Source organism: Eptatretus burgeri, chromosome 9 (genome assembly GCF_056783735.1).
Source record: "Eptatretus burgeri isolate ZD-2024b chromosome 9, Ebu_testis_v1, whole genome shotgun sequence".
Lineage (NCBI taxonomy): Eukaryota > Metazoa > Chordata > Myxini > Myxiniformes > Myxinidae > Eptatretus > Eptatretus burgeri.
In genome coordinates, this window is record NC_140969.1 from 23,525,648 (window position 1) to 23,543,692 (window position 18,045).

At 44.2% G+C, this 18,045-nt stretch overlaps 1 protein-coding gene across 1 annotated transcript in view; it reads left to right on the plus strand.

The window, feature by feature from the left end:
* LOC147019719 (transforming growth factor beta-3 proprotein-like) overlaps nt 1-18,045 on the plus strand; it is a 70,928-nt gene that overhangs the window by 37,793 nt on the left and 15,090 nt on the right. The window contains exons 5-6 of the mRNA XM_085894386.1: nt 11,054-11,228; nt 13,042-13,195. Coding sequence (XP_085750512.1) covers nt 11,054-11,228; nt 13,042-13,195 — 329 coding nt within the window. The remainder of the gene's footprint in view (nt 1-11,053; nt 11,229-13,041; nt 13,196-18,045) is intronic.

An 18,045-nucleotide genomic window follows, 5' to 3' on the forward strand; every position in this document is an offset into this window, starting at 1 on the left:
TTGGGATCCAAAAGGTCCTGAGTTCAAGCCCCGTTGGGCCACTGAATTAATACACCAGGGGGTTGACTCAGCCTGTCATCCTTCCGAGGTCGGCGAAATGAGTACCAGTGTACTGGGCCGGTGTATACCCCGGTTAAAATAGGTGTACCATATCCCTGTGTCGTAAGAGGCGACCAGGGTTGCGTCAGGAAGGGCATCCGGCGTAAAACATGTGCCAAATCACAATGCGGATCGGATGATCCGCTGTGGCGACCCCAAACGGGAGCAGCCGAAAGGAGAAGAAGAAGAAGATATATATATATATATATATATATATATATATATATATATATATATATATATATATATTTGGATAAGCAATTTAGGGACTTTCCGTGTGTGTGTGTGTGTGTGTGTGTGTGTGTGTGTGTGTGTGTGTGTGTGCCTACATGCTTGATTAGGTGGGCACTGTGATGGCAAAGTTTCATCTTGTATCTTGGAGGTTTTAATTTTTAACCTCAGCAGCGTATGAGCGATCATGTTTTCCTTTGTCCTCGTGACTGTTTCTAAAGCAATTGGTTATTATCCCGCCCCCCGGAGGGAGGGAGTGGGATATTGTAATCGTCCGGTTTGTTTGTCTGTTTGTTACTTACGAAATCTAAAGATTTCGTAAGTATATTGATGACTTCGTCCTCTGTTTGTGTGTGTTTGTTTATAGGCACGATAACTCGAGAACGGAAGAAGCTACCAATGTCAAATTACCCCCACGTGATTCAGGAGGGTGATAGCTAGCGCTGATTAGATTTTGTTGAAAATCGGCCAAAGGTCAAGGTCACAGTGAGGTCAAACATTCGATTTTTGATGGTTCGGTACAGAATCATCGTAGAAACTTCTGGTTTGCGTCACTACCTTCTCTAGAGACAGCTTTTTATTAGACAAGGTCAGAGGTCAAGTTGACGATTTCGTAAGTACCAGTCTATGACTGCTTGTTTGTTTGTCTGTCTGTCCGTTAGCAACTTTACGGCAAAATGGCTTTAGCAAACACTATCAAATTTAATCCACAGGTGGGCAATGAACCTTGGACGACCCCATTAACTTTTGGGTCCAATTGGATCAAAGGTCAAGGTCAAGGTCACGAAGATCAAAATCGTTTTTCGCTCATACGTAACTTCGTCAAAAATGATCTGCTTTACTTCAAACTAAGCTTATAGTGAACCTTATTCTATTTGTCACTTATAATCCTACCCATTCCTAGAGTGAAAAATGCATATTTGTGAAGATCGGTAGAGTCCGAAGTTTTGGGGGTCATGGTCATCGGTCAAAATTACATATTTTCCATTGTAAATCAAAAAAGGTTAGGAATATGCGTGTTTACTATGGAAGACATATATCAAGTCCTTTATTGGCTTTCATTTGACACCATGACCTTTGACCTTATGTGGCTTTGAAAGGTCAAAATCATTTTATGGTCATAACTTCGTCAACAATGGTTTAACTGACTTCAAACTAAGACTAAAATATTCCTTATAATCAACATTCAGGTTAAGGATGTATCAAATTTAAATTTGATCCCCAAAATAACTTTATGCCTTAAATGGGCGGGATTTGTTGTGCCGGCACCACTTGTTTTATATGACTCGGTGCAGTGCTTTGCAAATGGTATATGGTTTCTCTTTGTGAGTTTCGAAGCAAAATACATTTAATAACACTCAATTTCCAAGCCATTCACCATATTAACATGTTTTCTCAATTACAGAGTCAAATTTTTTCCACCCGTCACACGACGATTGTGTGTATGTGTTGTTTATAAAGCACAACATATTTTCTGCATGCTACCCTATCTCTATATCTCTATCTCTCTATCTCTCTATCTCTCTATCTCTCTATCTCTCTATCTCTCTATCTCTCTATCTCTCTATCTCTCTATCTCTCTATCTCTCTATCTCTCTCTCTATCTCTCTCTCTATCTCTCTCTCTATCTCTCTCTCTCTCTCTCTCTCTCTCTCTCTCTCTCTCTCTCTATCTCTCTCTCTCTATCTCTCTCTCTCTATCTCTATCTCTATCTCTCTCTCTCTCTCTCTCATCCTCGCTCCAACCCCTCCTAATACAGTGCAGCATCCTCCCACACCTCCCTCTCTTTTTCTGTCTCCGAATGTATCTGGATGGTGGTTATGCCCAGATGGTGGTTATCTCCGCACATATCTGGATGGTGGTTATCTCCACACATATCCCAACGGTGGTTATCTCCATATGTGTACAGCTGGTGGTTATGTCTACACGTGTCTGGACAGTGGTTATTTCCGGACAGTGGTTATGTCCAGATGGACCCTCCCCTCACGCTGCCTTACCTTGACATATTTGGATGGTAGTTATGCCCAGCCGGTGGTTATCTCAGGATGTGTCTGGACAGTGGTTATATCTGGACGGAACCTCCCCTCACACTGCTTTGCCTTGCGCTTCCCTCACACTGCCTTCCCTTGTCCTCCCCTCAAACTGCCTTACCTTGCACTCCCCTCATGCTGCCTTCCCTTGTCCTCCCCCCACACTGCCTTCCCTTGTCCTCCCCCTCACACTGCCTTCCCTTGTCCTCCCCTCACACTGCCTTCCCTTGTCCTCCCTCTCACACTGCCTTCCCTTGTCCTCCCTCTCACACTACCTTCCCTTGTCCCCCTCCCTCACACTGCCTTACCTTGTCCTCCCCCTCACATTGCCTTCCCTTGTCCTCCCCTCACACTTCCTTCCCTTGTCCTCCCCTCACACTGCTTTACCTTGCACTCCCATCACACTGCCTTCCCTTGTCCTCCCAATCACATTGCCTTCCCTTTTCCTCCCCCTCACATTGCCTTCCCTTGTCCTCCCCCTCACCTTGCCTTCCCCTCTCCTCCCCTCACATTGCCTTCCCTTGTCCTCCCCCTCACATTGCCTTCCCTTGTCCTCCCCCTCACACTGCCTTCCCTTGTCCTCCCCTCACACTGCCTTCCCTTGTCCTCCCCCTCACACTGCCTTCCCTTGTCCTCCCCTCACACTGCCTTCCCTTTTCCTCCCCCTTACATTGCCTTCCCTTGTCCTCCCCCTCACATTGCCTTCCCTTGTCCTCCCCCTCACACTGCCTTCCCTTGTCCTCCCCTCACACTGCCTTCCCTTGTCCTCCCCTCACACTGCCTTCCCTTGTCCTCCCCCACACACTGACTTCCCTTGTCCTCCCCTCACACTGCCTTCCCTTTTCCTCCCCTCACATTGCCTTCCCTTGTCCTCCCCCTCACATTGCCTTCCCTTGTCCTCCCCCTCACACTGACTTCCCTTGTCCTCCCCTCACACTGCCTTTCCTTGCCATCCCCTCACACTGCCTTCCCTTGTCCTCCCCTCACACTGCCTTCCCTTGTCACCCCCTCACACTCCTTCCCTTTCTGCACCTCTCCTCGCTCCTCCTCCTTCCTCACTTTCTCAACCGTCGTTGCTCCCCCCCTCCTTGTTCGCTCCCCCCTCATTCCTCACTCCCTCCTTTCTCGCTCCCACCTCCTTCCTCGCTTCCCCACCCCACCTCGATTTCCCTCCCTCCTCGCTCACCTCTCTCCTTTCTCCCTCCTCTCTCCTTCCCCTCATTATTCCCATCAGCAAAGCGATGGGTTATATTTGCTTGTAATAAAAATAATCATAATAATAGTAGTAATAATAACAATAATAATAATAATAATAATAATAAATGACCAAACCGAATGGAGATGTAGCAAAGTCATTTGGGCAACACTGTCCCTCAAACAGACTTTCTTTTAATATACTGTTATATGGAAGGGGGAGGGGGGTATCCATAGCTATATTGTGGTAAGTGTTACACGGTCCATGTGTTTTGAGTAGGTTAGATTACCATGTATCAGGGACCTGTCAGAGTAAGTCGTTTTGTTACATGTGATGCTAAGAAGGCAAGGTGTGCAATTTATAGACAGGGCAGACAGAGTAATGCTGTAAAATGTCTGACCTTCTGTAAGGCTATGTTAGGAATTGGAAGTTTCAAGGCACATTGAGGCAGCTTGGTAGGACTGTCACAATCTGTTTGGTCAATCATGGGCGTCGATTGCTTTTGAAAAGTGGGGGGGGACATTGCATGTCCAGACCACGAAGCCCACTTCGTGCCGGCGTGGACACAGCAAGTCTACCCTTGCAAATTCTTGATTTTATACGCTCGTTGACATGCTGCCTTCTGATCACACAAATCCCTTAAATTAATCTGACCATCTATCGACCATCTTTTGATCAAATGTAAGCAGACGGAGTGAAATTAATTAAACATTAATCATACACATTTCAAAGTTTCAAGTGTCATCAAAGAAATATATATATATTTGTTTATCAAGCCTCCTTCTCACGACCCTTGAACTGATTCACTAAACATAAACTGAAACTGATTCCCCGTGTGGGGGTGACGGTCATCTCTATAATGTTTTTTACTATCATAATCGATGAACTGTTGCCAGATATCTCCTAAAATGATAGACTAGATAGGTTTTGAAATTGGGGATTTTTATAACTTACATGACCTTGACCCTGAACTTGAACCTGGACAAAAGTTATATCGTTGTGAAACTCATTGACCTCCACCCACATACTAAGTTTCATCAAGATCGGAAAGAAAAATTGTTGACGGACGGACATTTGGTCTGGCTTTATTAGGTCATCTCGGTAGAGACGACCGAACTAGACTGACATACAAATTGATATTACACGAGTACGGTCAACTTACCTTAAAACTTGCCAAAAATATGAACCCTCTTGTCTGCTGATCCAGTTAAAAACTTTGTAGCAATGTCTTGGGGTCAAGTGCAGTCAGACGATCTCGGTGAACATGACAGATCATGAGATGGTTGAGGCGTTGTTGGGTCATTGTGGAACGTAACCAAGTCTTCATACGTCTGAGTGCACTGAATGACCATTCAGCTTCGCATGAACTTGCTGAGGAAACCAATAGAAGCCTAAGCAAACGTTCTACCTGTGGGAACATTCGACGGACTTCCGGCACCATGTCTACAAATATCTTACGGTAATCCTCAACAGATGAACCACTGAACTGGTTACGAAAGAAGCCAAGTTCTTGCTCTAGGGAATCTGACAGTTCGGGATATTTGCGGACTATTTGTGGTTTGAATGACCCAGACAGGAGCATTTCACCCAAGTCCCTATACGCCATGAGGTCGGTTGATGTGAAGTAGTCGTTCAAGTTCTCGGATGCGCTGTCGATGACTTTGAAAAATTCAACTCTGTATACCTCCTCTGCAGAATTGGCAGTTTATTCCTGTGTGCCTCCATCAAGTCTCTTCGGAAGCTTGCGCTTACGAGGGAGGGTCACTGGATCTAGTTGGCACTGCTGGAGCTTCTGTTGTGCTGATTCGAAAACCTCCTTAAACGTCTGGTCGGTACGGAGAGATTGGAGATTCTGTGCAGTTACCTTTGCAGCAGTAAGCATACCAGAGACGGTAACTTGTGAACCCTGAAGTGCCTTATTGAGGTATTCAAGGGATTGGAGAACGGGCAATGATGCAAACAGACCGAGAACACACTTTCCTGATGAAAGACAGCTTCGAATATCGTTGGCTCGCGATGCCGTGTTCGTACAAAAGTCATCACTTGCTTGTTGAAGGGCATCCAGTACCGCTTCATAGTTATCCAATATCGATTTCACGGCAGGAGAACGAGTTAACCAATGCGTCGGGCAAATTGGCCTCAGGCGTGTAGGGCAAGGAGTGTCAGCATCGTCAGCATGGATATTCAAGTACAGATGACTTGTACTTGATAATTTCCAGAGTTGTTGTAGATGTTGCTGAGTACCTGGACATAATCAAGGGCATCTCTTATGAACGGTGCAGTTTGTAGGGCTTTGGATGTAATGAGTTGGGTGACCTAAGCTCCACAGTGAACATAATTGGCCAGCGGTTGGAGTTTTTTTAGCTGTGCTTGACAGCCCTTGTACTTTCCGGACGTGTTGCTTGCCCCATCGTAAGTCTGCACTCTAAGGTGTTCAATAGGCAGTTGACACCGAAGTAGGACATCCTGAAGCATCTTACAAAGTGATACTCCTGTTGTTGACAATACTTGGTAGAGGCCGATGAGATCTTCTTGAACATCAAAGGAATCCGTCACATAGCACACACACACACACACACACACACACACACACACACACACACACACACACACACACACACACACACACACACACACACACACACACACACACACACACACACACACACACACACCGACTCCTGCTCATTACCCTGAATATCTTGCGTTCCATCAGTTACGAGTCCGAACTGAGTGGACATTTCATTCACGTTACTGCAGATATTTCTGAGGATGGCATGACTCATCAACTGTAGAATTTCGTTTTGAATTTCTCCACTTGTGAACGTTGTCTTCCTTGACAGCCATGTCTTGAGGTTTACATCATCCTCGCCCCACAACTGTAAGACCATTTTGAAATTCCCTTCAGAGGCATCCTTCCCACGAATTGTAAAACCTTGTCGGGCTAAATATTGCAGTGAGGTGATAATCTTCAGAAGTGCTGACCGTGCAGATCTTTGCTCTTCTAGCAGTTTGCTGCTCAGCTGCACATGGACATCAGGTTGACTTCTGCGACATTTCAGATTTTCAGAGGCAAGCCTATGTGTGTTTGATCGTTCATGTTGTCTGAATTTTTCTGTAGGCTTTTTCCAGTTCCGAAAGCCCTTTGAGACAAATGCATCTTCTGCACAGCGGGCAAGTTCGGTAAGTTTTTCACGAGAAGCGTCCGTACAGGTGTGACAGAGTACACCGCCGATGCTCTGATCAAAATGAAGCCACGGAAAATCTTTGAACCACTGTTGTTGAAACTTCAATTTTCGGTTTGGCAGTATTTGGACTGGGATACAACTGACATCATGAGGTTGAAAAGGCTGATCTGGGAAATTAGGCTGAGTACTCGCACATGCACCCTTTTCTGCTATCTTCTCCTTTGAATCGTCCACCTCTTTCTGGGAACTTGATTGCTCCAGGAGAGTGGTCGGGGATGTGCTACTTGATGCTGTCGCGAAAAACTTTCTGATATCCATATCCTCTATGAAATGAGAAGGGAATTACATTTCAGTGGAATAAATTTTGACGTGTGAATTATAAGGGTTATTTTTGCATAACGGCATTTTTAAGGTCAACATACTTTTGGCTAGGTCACTATACCTCCAGGCACAATGTTGACATGTGATAAGCTTTGCTTAGCACATGTATTACTAAAAGAGTGCCGATACGAGTTCAGTTCTTAATTTAGCATCTGAGCTCCCAATTTAGCATTCCATTACTCGCTTAGTTCCCGGCTACGCACTTATTAGTTTTATTACTTTTGGTTAGGGTCAGATACCCTGGTATTTTATTACCTGGGATTATTAATATTCATCATTTTATTTAATCTGCATTTAATTAACCAATGAGCTAAAGTTGAGTGAGATGATTGTGATATTATTTGTTCATAGTTAGCGTCGTCTTAAAGATTGTGTTCTTGATTTGCATGCCATCAAAAGGGTTCACCAAAGGAATGAGATAAAATCAGTTGTAATGTGAAAATTTATGTAATTCTTTACCTCTCACAAATCACGAGACCAGGAGACGAGGGATTAAGATCTGTTGCTGTCCGGACGTGCACTCTCTTCTTTCCAATTATTGTACATAGTTTTTTGATTTGTAAATACGTTCATCATTTCCACTAGTGCGTGGCCGTACGTGCAAAAACAAACAAAACAAAAAAAAAAACACACAACAAGTTTGAAACCGCGTGCCTTTGTTTAAGTATAGTGCGTGCCCGTACGTTTTGTTTAAGTATAGTGCGATATAAGTTAGAAAGATGAAATAAACCATTTTTGGTCGCTAAAGGGGCCCAGAACCGTTGTGGGGTCGACATGGTGAAGAAGAATCTGACAATCCTCTTTATTTTATTTTCAACGCTGCATTTAAAATCTCTAATTTAATCATTCCAAATCACACAGTTTAATGAGACACCTTATTCTGTCGGTCTATCCTTCCTCTTTGTCCTCGTGCAAACGGAAAATTATTCGGATGATGGCGGAAGAGAAATTCCTTCCGGAACGTTATTTTTCCGAGTAAAAATTGCAAGCCGCGGTTAAGCTACTAAGCCTAAGCCTTTTTTAATCGGATTTTCGAGGTAATCTCATTACTTCCCAATAGATACTGTATAATCCGAGAACAGAATTCAACAATAATTTTCCGTTCGTTTGTCCGAACCGCTTAGGTGAATTTTGCATATTTTTCAACAGCTTCCTTTTAAAATCTATAATTTAATCCTCATAGGTCCGACGACCGAATGAAACCTCTCGTTTTGTCAGTCTATACCTCCCCTAAGTCCAAGTACCGATGAAAAAATTATTTACATTAACCGCCGCAAAAGCGAGTGAATCAGCGCATTTTATTTTATGTTTCCCAAGTATTCAAAGCTAATTTAGTCGCCAAAATACCCACTTTCCTTCGATTTTCACTCGGTTTTCAACGTTGGGGTTTAGGCCACTGTTATCGACTGCGAAATATGAAAACAGAATTACAAAATATCTTTCCGTTCATTCGTGCAAGCCGGTAGAGTGAAACCGCGTCATCCTGCACTAGCTTCACCATCTCAATGAGCAAACCAGGCCGCGAAATCTTTTATTGGCTTATAACTCGACGGTGCAAAGTCACAAAAATTAAACACACACATCATCATGCAGGTAATAATATCAGGCATCCGGCGATATAAGTTAGAAAGGTGAAATAAACTATTTTGGTCGCTAAAGGGGCCCCGAGCCGTTGCGGCCTAACACTATCCGAGGTGTGGCGCTCCGGGCCATGAAGCCGCGATTTCTTGAAACACTCATAAAATGACGATACAAAGTCCGAAAACGTCCCAACATACCTCAAAATGTCCAGGTCACGTTCCCTGTTAGTGGGTGAACAATCCAACGCTTGGCGAATTCTGCTTCGCAATGATAGGAAGAGCCGACATCGAAGAATCAAAAAGCGACGTCGCTATAGACGCTTGGCCAGTGGGAGACCATGGCTTGGGAAACACGGATTCTCAATGTTGGATTGTTCACCTATCATCTTTAATAGAACTATAATAGACCAATAAAACTTTAATAGAGATTTAAAAATTTATCCTTGTATTTGGGGAGCATCTCAGCCTGGTTGTACTAGAGCAGCTCGTTTTGTGTTACTTAACTTACGTTCAATGAAAAAAGTGTGGGGGGGGGGGACAATCGATATGTTGTCCCCCCCCCTTGATAAAAAGTGGGGGGACATGTCCCCCCCGTCCCCCACCAATCGACGCCCATAGGTCAATGTATGTCAGCCATGGTGGCGAAATAGGCTGTGGAGCCTGAAAGAAGAACAGAAGACTGTTTCTTTTTTTGGCGGGATGGGCCGGAGTATAGACCTCCCATAATAATCATTAAACCAATGACGGGGCCCGTGGCAGGAAAAGACGGAGGGTGGGTCAGAGGACCGAGGGTGAGGGAAGAAGGTTGGGACATGGCACAGAGAGTCACAGAGGCTGGAGCTGAACTTTAAGCCATTAATCATCTCTCGCCTTACCTGTGCCTGGCTGCCATCTTTCCTCTCCTAGTCTTCGACCGCGTCTTCTTCTTCTGCAGTCTTCAACCACAGTCCACATCTTCTTCTGTCTTGGACCGGATCATTCCTGAATTTCTTCCCGTCCCAAGCAGCATTTTGCCTGTGCATCAGCGACCTGCACATACCATTTGCTGTGTGCTATCCAAGACCATGCTTGCACCATTGTTCGTGTGAATCGGTATTGTCGGTGCCTTAGCGGAGTATATTTATAATTCATTGGACACAAGTTTGCGTGCCCCCTCATTCCTATCTGTGTCCATTGATCGTTTTGACTAACGTTTATAATAGCATCTCAACTACCCTCTCCCCTGTACTTTTCTTTATAATAAACACCCTTATAATTACAGAATATTTATGAGACACCTTCCTGCCCGTTGCCTCTTGTGCACTCTCTACCGCCTGGTTCAGTTTTTATCTCGCCTGAAACAAATATTGCTCAGGTGAGGTATTAGCATTGTGCGGTGTCCGTCAGTCCATGAGTCAAGCTGCATGTAAACACTTGGAACTTCTTCTCCGAAACTACACAAACAATTTTGATGAAATTTGACCACAACCCTACCCATGATGTACCAAGGTTTGTTCACGGCATAAAAAAAACAATCAGGGTCTGAGGGAGTCTTTGGGGGTCAAAATGGGTCCATCCAGGTTTGATCCCCTCAAAATAGGTATTGCTTTATTCTCTGAAACTACGCACAATTTTGATGAAACTTGACCCCAACCTTCATCACCCATGATGCTAAAACTAATAGTCCTATTATCATCAAACGTTGTGGAACTTCTGAGAACCAGGGCCTCCTGATGCCTTTCAAATGCCATCAAAAGTTGCATATTAAGTAGGTCAATTTAAAGGTCTAAGGTCATTATAATTGCGGGATCGCTACTTTTGACTTCTTCTCAAAAGTATTGACCCGATTTAAATGTAACTTGGTTGGAATCATCTCTGGATGGCGCTTTCACAAGTTTGTTAAAACCATCAGCTAATTTACATATTTTGTGGGTCATCCACGCCTACCAGTGGTTTCCTGGTTGTACCAGGTGAATCCAGGGGCATTGCTTCTATTTTTATTGAATGATACTTGGGGAACGTTTAACCGCAAGTTAAAATAGCTGAATGCAGTAAGAGACCATTTCACAAATCTGTGGAGACATTAATAAGTGCTTCGACGGTGAGGCAAGCATGTTTGTGAACCTCAGACGTGACAATATATTGGAAATACGAAGACAAAAAAAAAAATCCAGAGATGATTATAAAGCCTAATTATCTGTGCTCTACGCCAAAGCGATGAGAGAAGGTCCACTTTGAGTATGATTTCTAATTGCATTTCTTGGTGTTACAATACAAATATCATGGATAAGATCAATTTATGAAACGAAGTAAGAGTAGACCTTTGTGATGATTATGGATTCTTATTTTCATATTCTCTTTGCACAACAGATGGTCATACTTCAGAGGAAAATGATCGGGGAGATCAAGGCCCAATACAGGCATTTGGAAGAGCCCAGAGCCAGAACCTGCTTCCACACCTATTCATCATGGGGCAAACAGAAAAACAAAATGAGGAGAGTAGGCAACGGAAAAAGCGTGACCTGGGTGAAGAATATTGTTTCAGGCATGTGGAGTAACAATATTTTGCATTTCAAACTGAGATTTCAAATGAGTCCACAGGGGAAATTCTAGATAAATAAAGAGTTTTTGAGGGTTGTAGGGGAAGGAAAACTGCATATAAAATATACAGAACCACATACAGTGCCTTCAGAAAGTATTCATGCCCCTTGACTTTTTCATATTTTGTTGTGTTACAGCCTGAATTTAAAATTGATTAAATTTATGATTTTATGTCACTGATATACACAAAATAACCCATAATGACAAAGCGAAAACACCTTTTTAGAAAATTTTACAAATTGATTAAAAATGAAAAGCTGAAATGTCTTGCATCAAGACCTTTGTATGAATTCAAACCCTTTGCTATGACACTCCAAATTGAGCTCAGGTGCATCCAATTTCCTTTGATCATCTTTGTTATGTCTCTACAACTTGATTGGAATCGACATTTTGGCCAATTCAATTGATTTAGAAAGAAACACACCTTTCTATATGAGGTCCCACAGGTGACAGTGCATGTCAGAGCAGAAACTCCACCATGAAGCCCAAGGAACTGTCCATAGATAGAATTATGAGGAGGCAAAGATGTGGGGAAGTGTATAAAATAATTTCTAGAATGTTGAAAGTTCCGAAGAGCACTGTGAGCTCCATCATTAGGAAATGGAAAGAATATGGAACCACCCAGACTCTTGCCAGAGCTGGCTGTCTGACTAAACTAAGCAACCAGCCAAGAAGAACCTTGGTCAGGGAGGTGACAAGAACCCAATGACCACTCTGACAACTACAGAGTTTCTTGGCTGAGATGGAAGAACCTGCCGGAAGGACACCAGTCTCTGCAGCACTTCGCAAATCTAGGCTTTATGGAAGAGTAACCAGACGGAAGCCACTCCTGAGAAAAAGGTACATGACAGCACGCCTGGACTTTGTCAAAAGGCATCATATGAAAGATTGTGAGAACATGAGGCAAAATATTCTGTGGTCTGATTAGACGAAAATGGAACTATTTCACCTGAATTCAAAGCACTATATCTGGTGGAAACCGAGCACAGCTCATCACCCATTTAACACCATCCCTACTGTGAAGCATGGTGGTGGCAGCATCATGCTATGGGGATGCTTTTCAGTGGCATGGACTGGGGGACTTGTAAGAATAGAGGGAACAACGAATGGAGCCAAATACAGGCAAATCCTTGAGGAGAACCTGCTTCAGAGTGCAAAAGACCTTAGTTAGACTGCGGTGAAGATTTACATTCCAACAGGACAATGACCCCAAGCATACAGCCAAAACAACACTGGAATGGCTTCAGAACAAGAATGTGAAAGTCCTTGAGTGGCCCAGCAAAAGCAGACTTGAATCCCATTGAGAATCTGTGGAAAGACTTCATCGATTCCTGTTCACTGATACTCCCCATCCAACTTGACAGAGCTTGAGCAAATCTGCAAGGAAGAATGGGAGAAAATCCCCAAATCCAGATGTACAAAGCTGATACAGACATACCCAAGATGGCTCGAAGCTGTAAATGCTGCCAAAAGTGCTTCTACTTAGTATTGACTCAGGGAGTTGAATACTTATGTAAATTAGACATTTCAGCTTTTAATTTTGAATTAATTTGTAAACATTTTTTGAAACATGTCATAATTTTGTCATTGTGGGATTTTTTTTGTGGATCAGTGATAAAAATTTACATGTAATCCATTTTAAATTCAGGCTGTAACAACAAAAGATGACAAAAGTCAAGGGGTGTGAACACTTTCTGAAGGCACTGTATTATGAAAAGAGAACATATCAGAGGCCTGTTGCTTTTCTCTTTTTCCAGCTCGAAGGAGCGGGCCTGTTGTCTACGCCAACTATATATCGATTTTCACAAGGATCTTGGCTGGTCGTGGATACATTCACCACGTGGCTACTATGCCAATCTATGTGCAGGACCCTGCCCCTACATGTGGAGTTCAGACTCTCAATACAGCGAGGCAAGGCACAGAGGATTGTGGTGCTTGAGTTGGCACGCAGTGGTGTTGAGCACATGGTTGGTGTGTGATGTAATTCATTTGTGTGGTTGAAAAAATTTTGCGAAGGTGAATTGTTGTGCAAATCAGTGCAGTTATCTATTTTAGGCTGTGTCAAAGCTTATGAGAAGGTAAAACAAACTATGTGGGTGACTTACAGCTCCCAATAAGATCCAGTTAGGCTGGCATGATAGCCGAGAGGTACGCACACTCGCCTTTAAACTGATTTGCTTGGGTTCAAATCTCAACCCAGCTATAAATGGTCATCCTGGTGTTTCACAGGCAGAGAGATTCATCAATGTGTGTGCTGTCCCTTGGATGGATGTTAAGCCAGAAAACAACATCTGTCCAACCACAAAAATGAACTTTCAAACTTGCCTCCCTCCTCCAAAGCCTTGTGGTGCCTTGTTAGATCTGTCTGGGGTGTGTGCTCCCCTTCCATCCCTTCTCTCTCTTAAAATGGCACCACAGCTGATTCCACTCATGAGAAGGCCAAATGCCTCAATTCTGTGCTTGCTTCAAAATATTGTGCCCCTCACCCCTCACTCTCAGTATCCATCCCTCCTTGTCGCACAAAACTGCTCCTGGACTGTCTTTTGCACCTGAAAAGGTTCTTTCAATCCTCGACTTTGACTCTGCGACTGGACTGGATGGTATCAGCTCACATGTCCAAAAATCCTGCTCTGTTGCTCTTTCATATCCTCTTTCTGCCCTTTTCACCCTATCAGTTACCTGAGGTCATCTTTCATCTGCTTCAAAATCAGCCAACATCACTGCATTACATTCTGTGAAAAGGTGCAATAACTGATCCTCTTAACTACAGATCTATCAGATTACTTCCAATCATCAGCAAGGTCTTGGAATCCATCATCACAGTTGATATGAAATCCTTCCCTTTCTCCAAAAACTTCACGTCAGATCACCAATTTGGTTTCAGACCAGGTCACTCCACCTTGGACATGCTGCTTCCACTCACCCAACCCTCAATATCAGACATTAGATCAGGGCTGTCTCTTTGGACATATCTTGTGCTTTTGATACAGTCTGGTATCCTGCCTTACTCTCAAACTCTCTGCTTATGGCATCCAAGACGAACTCCACACATGCCATACTGACTTCCTCTACTCTCGTAGCCAACATGTGGCTCTCAATGGAATCCTTTCATCTCCTCTCCCTGTCAAGGCTGGAGTGACCTAATGCAGTGTTCTGGGACCAGTCCTATTCCTTAGCTACAAAAATGATCTTACTCACTCTCTGGTAAATCTTCTTTATCAATTTGCTGATGACTCTAACCTGTACCATGACATCCTTCATCCTTCAAAAAGGCAGGCTGCAGCCTCTTCACTCTCTTCAGACCTTGACAAAATGGTCAAACACTTTGAATATGTCTTTAAATCCTGACAAATCTCACACTCTCATTGTCTCTCTCCAAAAGGACCATCTGGCAACCCTCCCCTCCACCGCATCTACTTCTTCAACAATCCTCTTGAGGAAGTTCAGTCATTCAAACTCCTGGGTCTCACTACATTTTGGACAAACCACATTTCAAAGTTGGCCTTCAAAGCCAGTTGCCAACTGGGCATCCTCCAGCATTCAAAGTCCTTCCTTGGCACACCTCAACTCCTGTCCACATACAAGGCTTCAACCTTTCCTTGTTGGTTGATATTTCATTTCTTGTTGGCTGATAAGTATTCCAAAAAATAAATAAAAACAAAAACGGTCTTTTAAAATGTTACAACTTCCTCTTTCACACTTGAGGTCCTCGCGATTGTATCATAATTCGCGACTCTTTTTCTTCTTCAAAAGGCTGTTTTCAATTCGACCTTTCCTTCATCCCGTGTCTAAAAAGTCCCACTGTTACAACGTTTCTTTTCTCCATTCTCTTAATTCTCCCTGATTGCATCCCTCACATAATGTCTTTGCTCAAACCTGACAGATCTGTCCATACAGGTTGCCACTGACAAACATAATCTGCTTAACAGAAACTTTCCTCCTTCAAGATGTCTCTGACTCCCAAGAATCTCTCCCTGGTTACTCCCTCCTCTGGTATGACAGATCTGAGCCTCGTCCTGGTGGTGGAGTTGCTCTCTTCATCAAAGACTCTCTTCCTCACTTGTCATACACTGCTCTCTCTCCCCCCATGACACTGCTTTCTCTCTGGCTAGAGTTTCCCCTCCACTCCAATCCCTAAGTTTTTATGTGTGCTGTACCGTCCAGCAAACAGTGATGACTCCATTGACACCTCACTAGCCGAAAACATGGACCAACTTCTATCCTCTCATCCCAACTCTCTTCCTCATATGTGGTGACGACAATTATTATCATGCCAATTGGCTGGGTGTGGGAACCTCTCTCACCTGCCATGGCACTTCAGCAAAAGACTTCTGTGACTCATTGGGACTGACTCAATCTGTCAACTTCCAAACCCGGATTTCGACGAATGGTGCTCCATCACTTCTGGATCTGATTTTAACAAATTTCCTGGAAAATATCTGCTGTTCTTTCTCCGCTCCAATTGGTTCATCTGACCACATGCTTGTCAAAGTAGACATCTCTCTGGCTGTTATTAGAGAACCACCTCAGCACTGTTGAGTCGAGCAGTGCACTCAGGCTGACTGGCAGGGACTTAAAGCAGCCATCAAACTTCTAGACTGGTCTCTCATTTCTACTTCCTCCGACATCAACTCATCCTGGGAATTCTTTCAAAGAAACTTGCTCTCTCTCATGCACAGATTTATCCCATCTAGTCTTCAATTGTCCTACCCTTCCTCCCACCCATGGTATGCTGAAGCTTGTGGTGAGGCATTTGTCCTGAAACAACTTGCCTTCGCCTCATGGAAGGTTAATCCAACTGAAGCCAATCTCCGTTCCTTCCATAAAGCTCGGAACAAGTGTGTATCGACCCTTAGGAGAGCCAGAAAACAACATCTTTCTAATCTCAAATCTAAACTCTCAAACCTGTCTCCCTCCTCCAAATCCTGGTGGCATCTAGTTAAGTCTGTTTCTGGTATACGCTCTCCCTCCATCCGCTCCCTTACCTCAAATGACCGCACAGCTGACACTGCAGGTGAAAAGGCTGAATGCCTAAACTCCGTGTTTGCTTCTAAATCTTGTGTCCCAAACCCATCAATTTCTGTACCCACCTTACCCAGTCGCATCCAACTGTTCCTGGACTCTGTGTCCTTTTCTTCTGACAAGGTGGAGAGCTTGCTGTCAAACCTTGACTCAGATTCTGCAACCGGCCCAGACGGCATAAGCCCACTTGTCCTAATAGCCTGCTCTGCAGCTCTTGCTCACCCGCTGTCTGTTCTCTTCGCCCTCTCATTTACTCAACGTCATCTGCCATCTGCTTGGAAATCAGCAAACATTACTGCCCTGCATAAAAAAGGTGCAAAAACAGATCCCTGCAACTACAGACCAATCAGCCTTCTCACAATCATCAGCAAGGTTATGGAATCCATCATCGCTTCTGACATTAAATCCTTCCTCTTCTCCAATGGCTTGATTTCCAATCATCAATTTGGATTCAGACCAGGTCATTCTACCCTGGATATGATGTTTATGCTCTCCCAACAATGGATGGAGGTTCACAATGCCAGACATGAAATCAGAGCCATCTCCCTAGACATATCACATGCTTTTTATACAGTCTGGCACCCTGCCCTGCTCAACAAACTCTTCCTATGGTATCCAAGGACATCTCCACTCATGGCTCGCAGACTTCCTCTCTTGTCGCAGCCAACGTGTGGCATGGAGTTCTGTCATCCCCTCTACCTGTCCAGGCTGGAGTTCCTCAAGGCAGCGTTCTGGGCCCTGTACTTTTTTATGGTTTTCATCAATGATCTCTCTGACTGGAAAATCCTCGTTATCTCTTTGCTGATGACTCCATCCTCTGCCGTACCATCTGCAATCCCTCAGACCGGCAAGCAGCAGCTTCTTCACTCTCTGCAGATCTGGATAAAATCCCAGGCTGGTCCAACATGTGGAACATGTCTTTAATCCTGACAAATCTCACGCTCTCACTATGTCTCTTCGAAAGGACCATCTGGGAACCCCACCCCCCCACGGTCCCTCGCCCCCCCCCATCTACTTTCTAAACAATCCTCTTGAAGAACTTCCTTCATTAAAACTGTACTATCTGCCATGATCTTTCCTGGGAAAGCCACATTTCCAAGTTGGCCTCTGAAGCCAGTCCCTGACTGGGAATCCTCCATCGTGCAAAGTCCTTCCTCAGCCCACCTGAGTTCCTGACCACATACAAAGCTTTTGTCTTATGATGGAGGAGTACTGCACTTTCCTCTGGGCTGGTGTTCCTGCCTCTAACCTTTCTCGGCTTCACGCTGTGGAAACCAAGACATTTAGGATCATTTGTATCTCCCGCGATGAGGCTGAGTCTTTGGGTCTCTCACTCTTTCACCGCAGGCAGGCCAGTGGTCTGTCTGTCTTCTACCGTCTCCTCTCCAGTCTCGCCCCTCATATGTCCTTTCCATATTTCCTTCTGAGATTTGTCCCCCCCCTCCCTATATTTACGGAGGGCGCTCAACGTCTGCCAGCAACCCCTTTCTGGTTAAACTGCCAAAACCAAGAATCACTGCTCACCTCCACTCTTTCATTCCTCTTTTTTCCCACCTTTGGAACAAACTCCCACACTCTCTTCAATCCGACTCTTCCCTCCAGGTCTTAAAAACAGCTATTCACCACCATCTCTTATCCTCCCCCATCCAAAACCACGATCTTTCCTACTCCCACTAATCCACCCCAAACCCACCTCCTTCGAATTCCCTGCTTTCCTTCCTGAAAGTCCCTGTCATGTA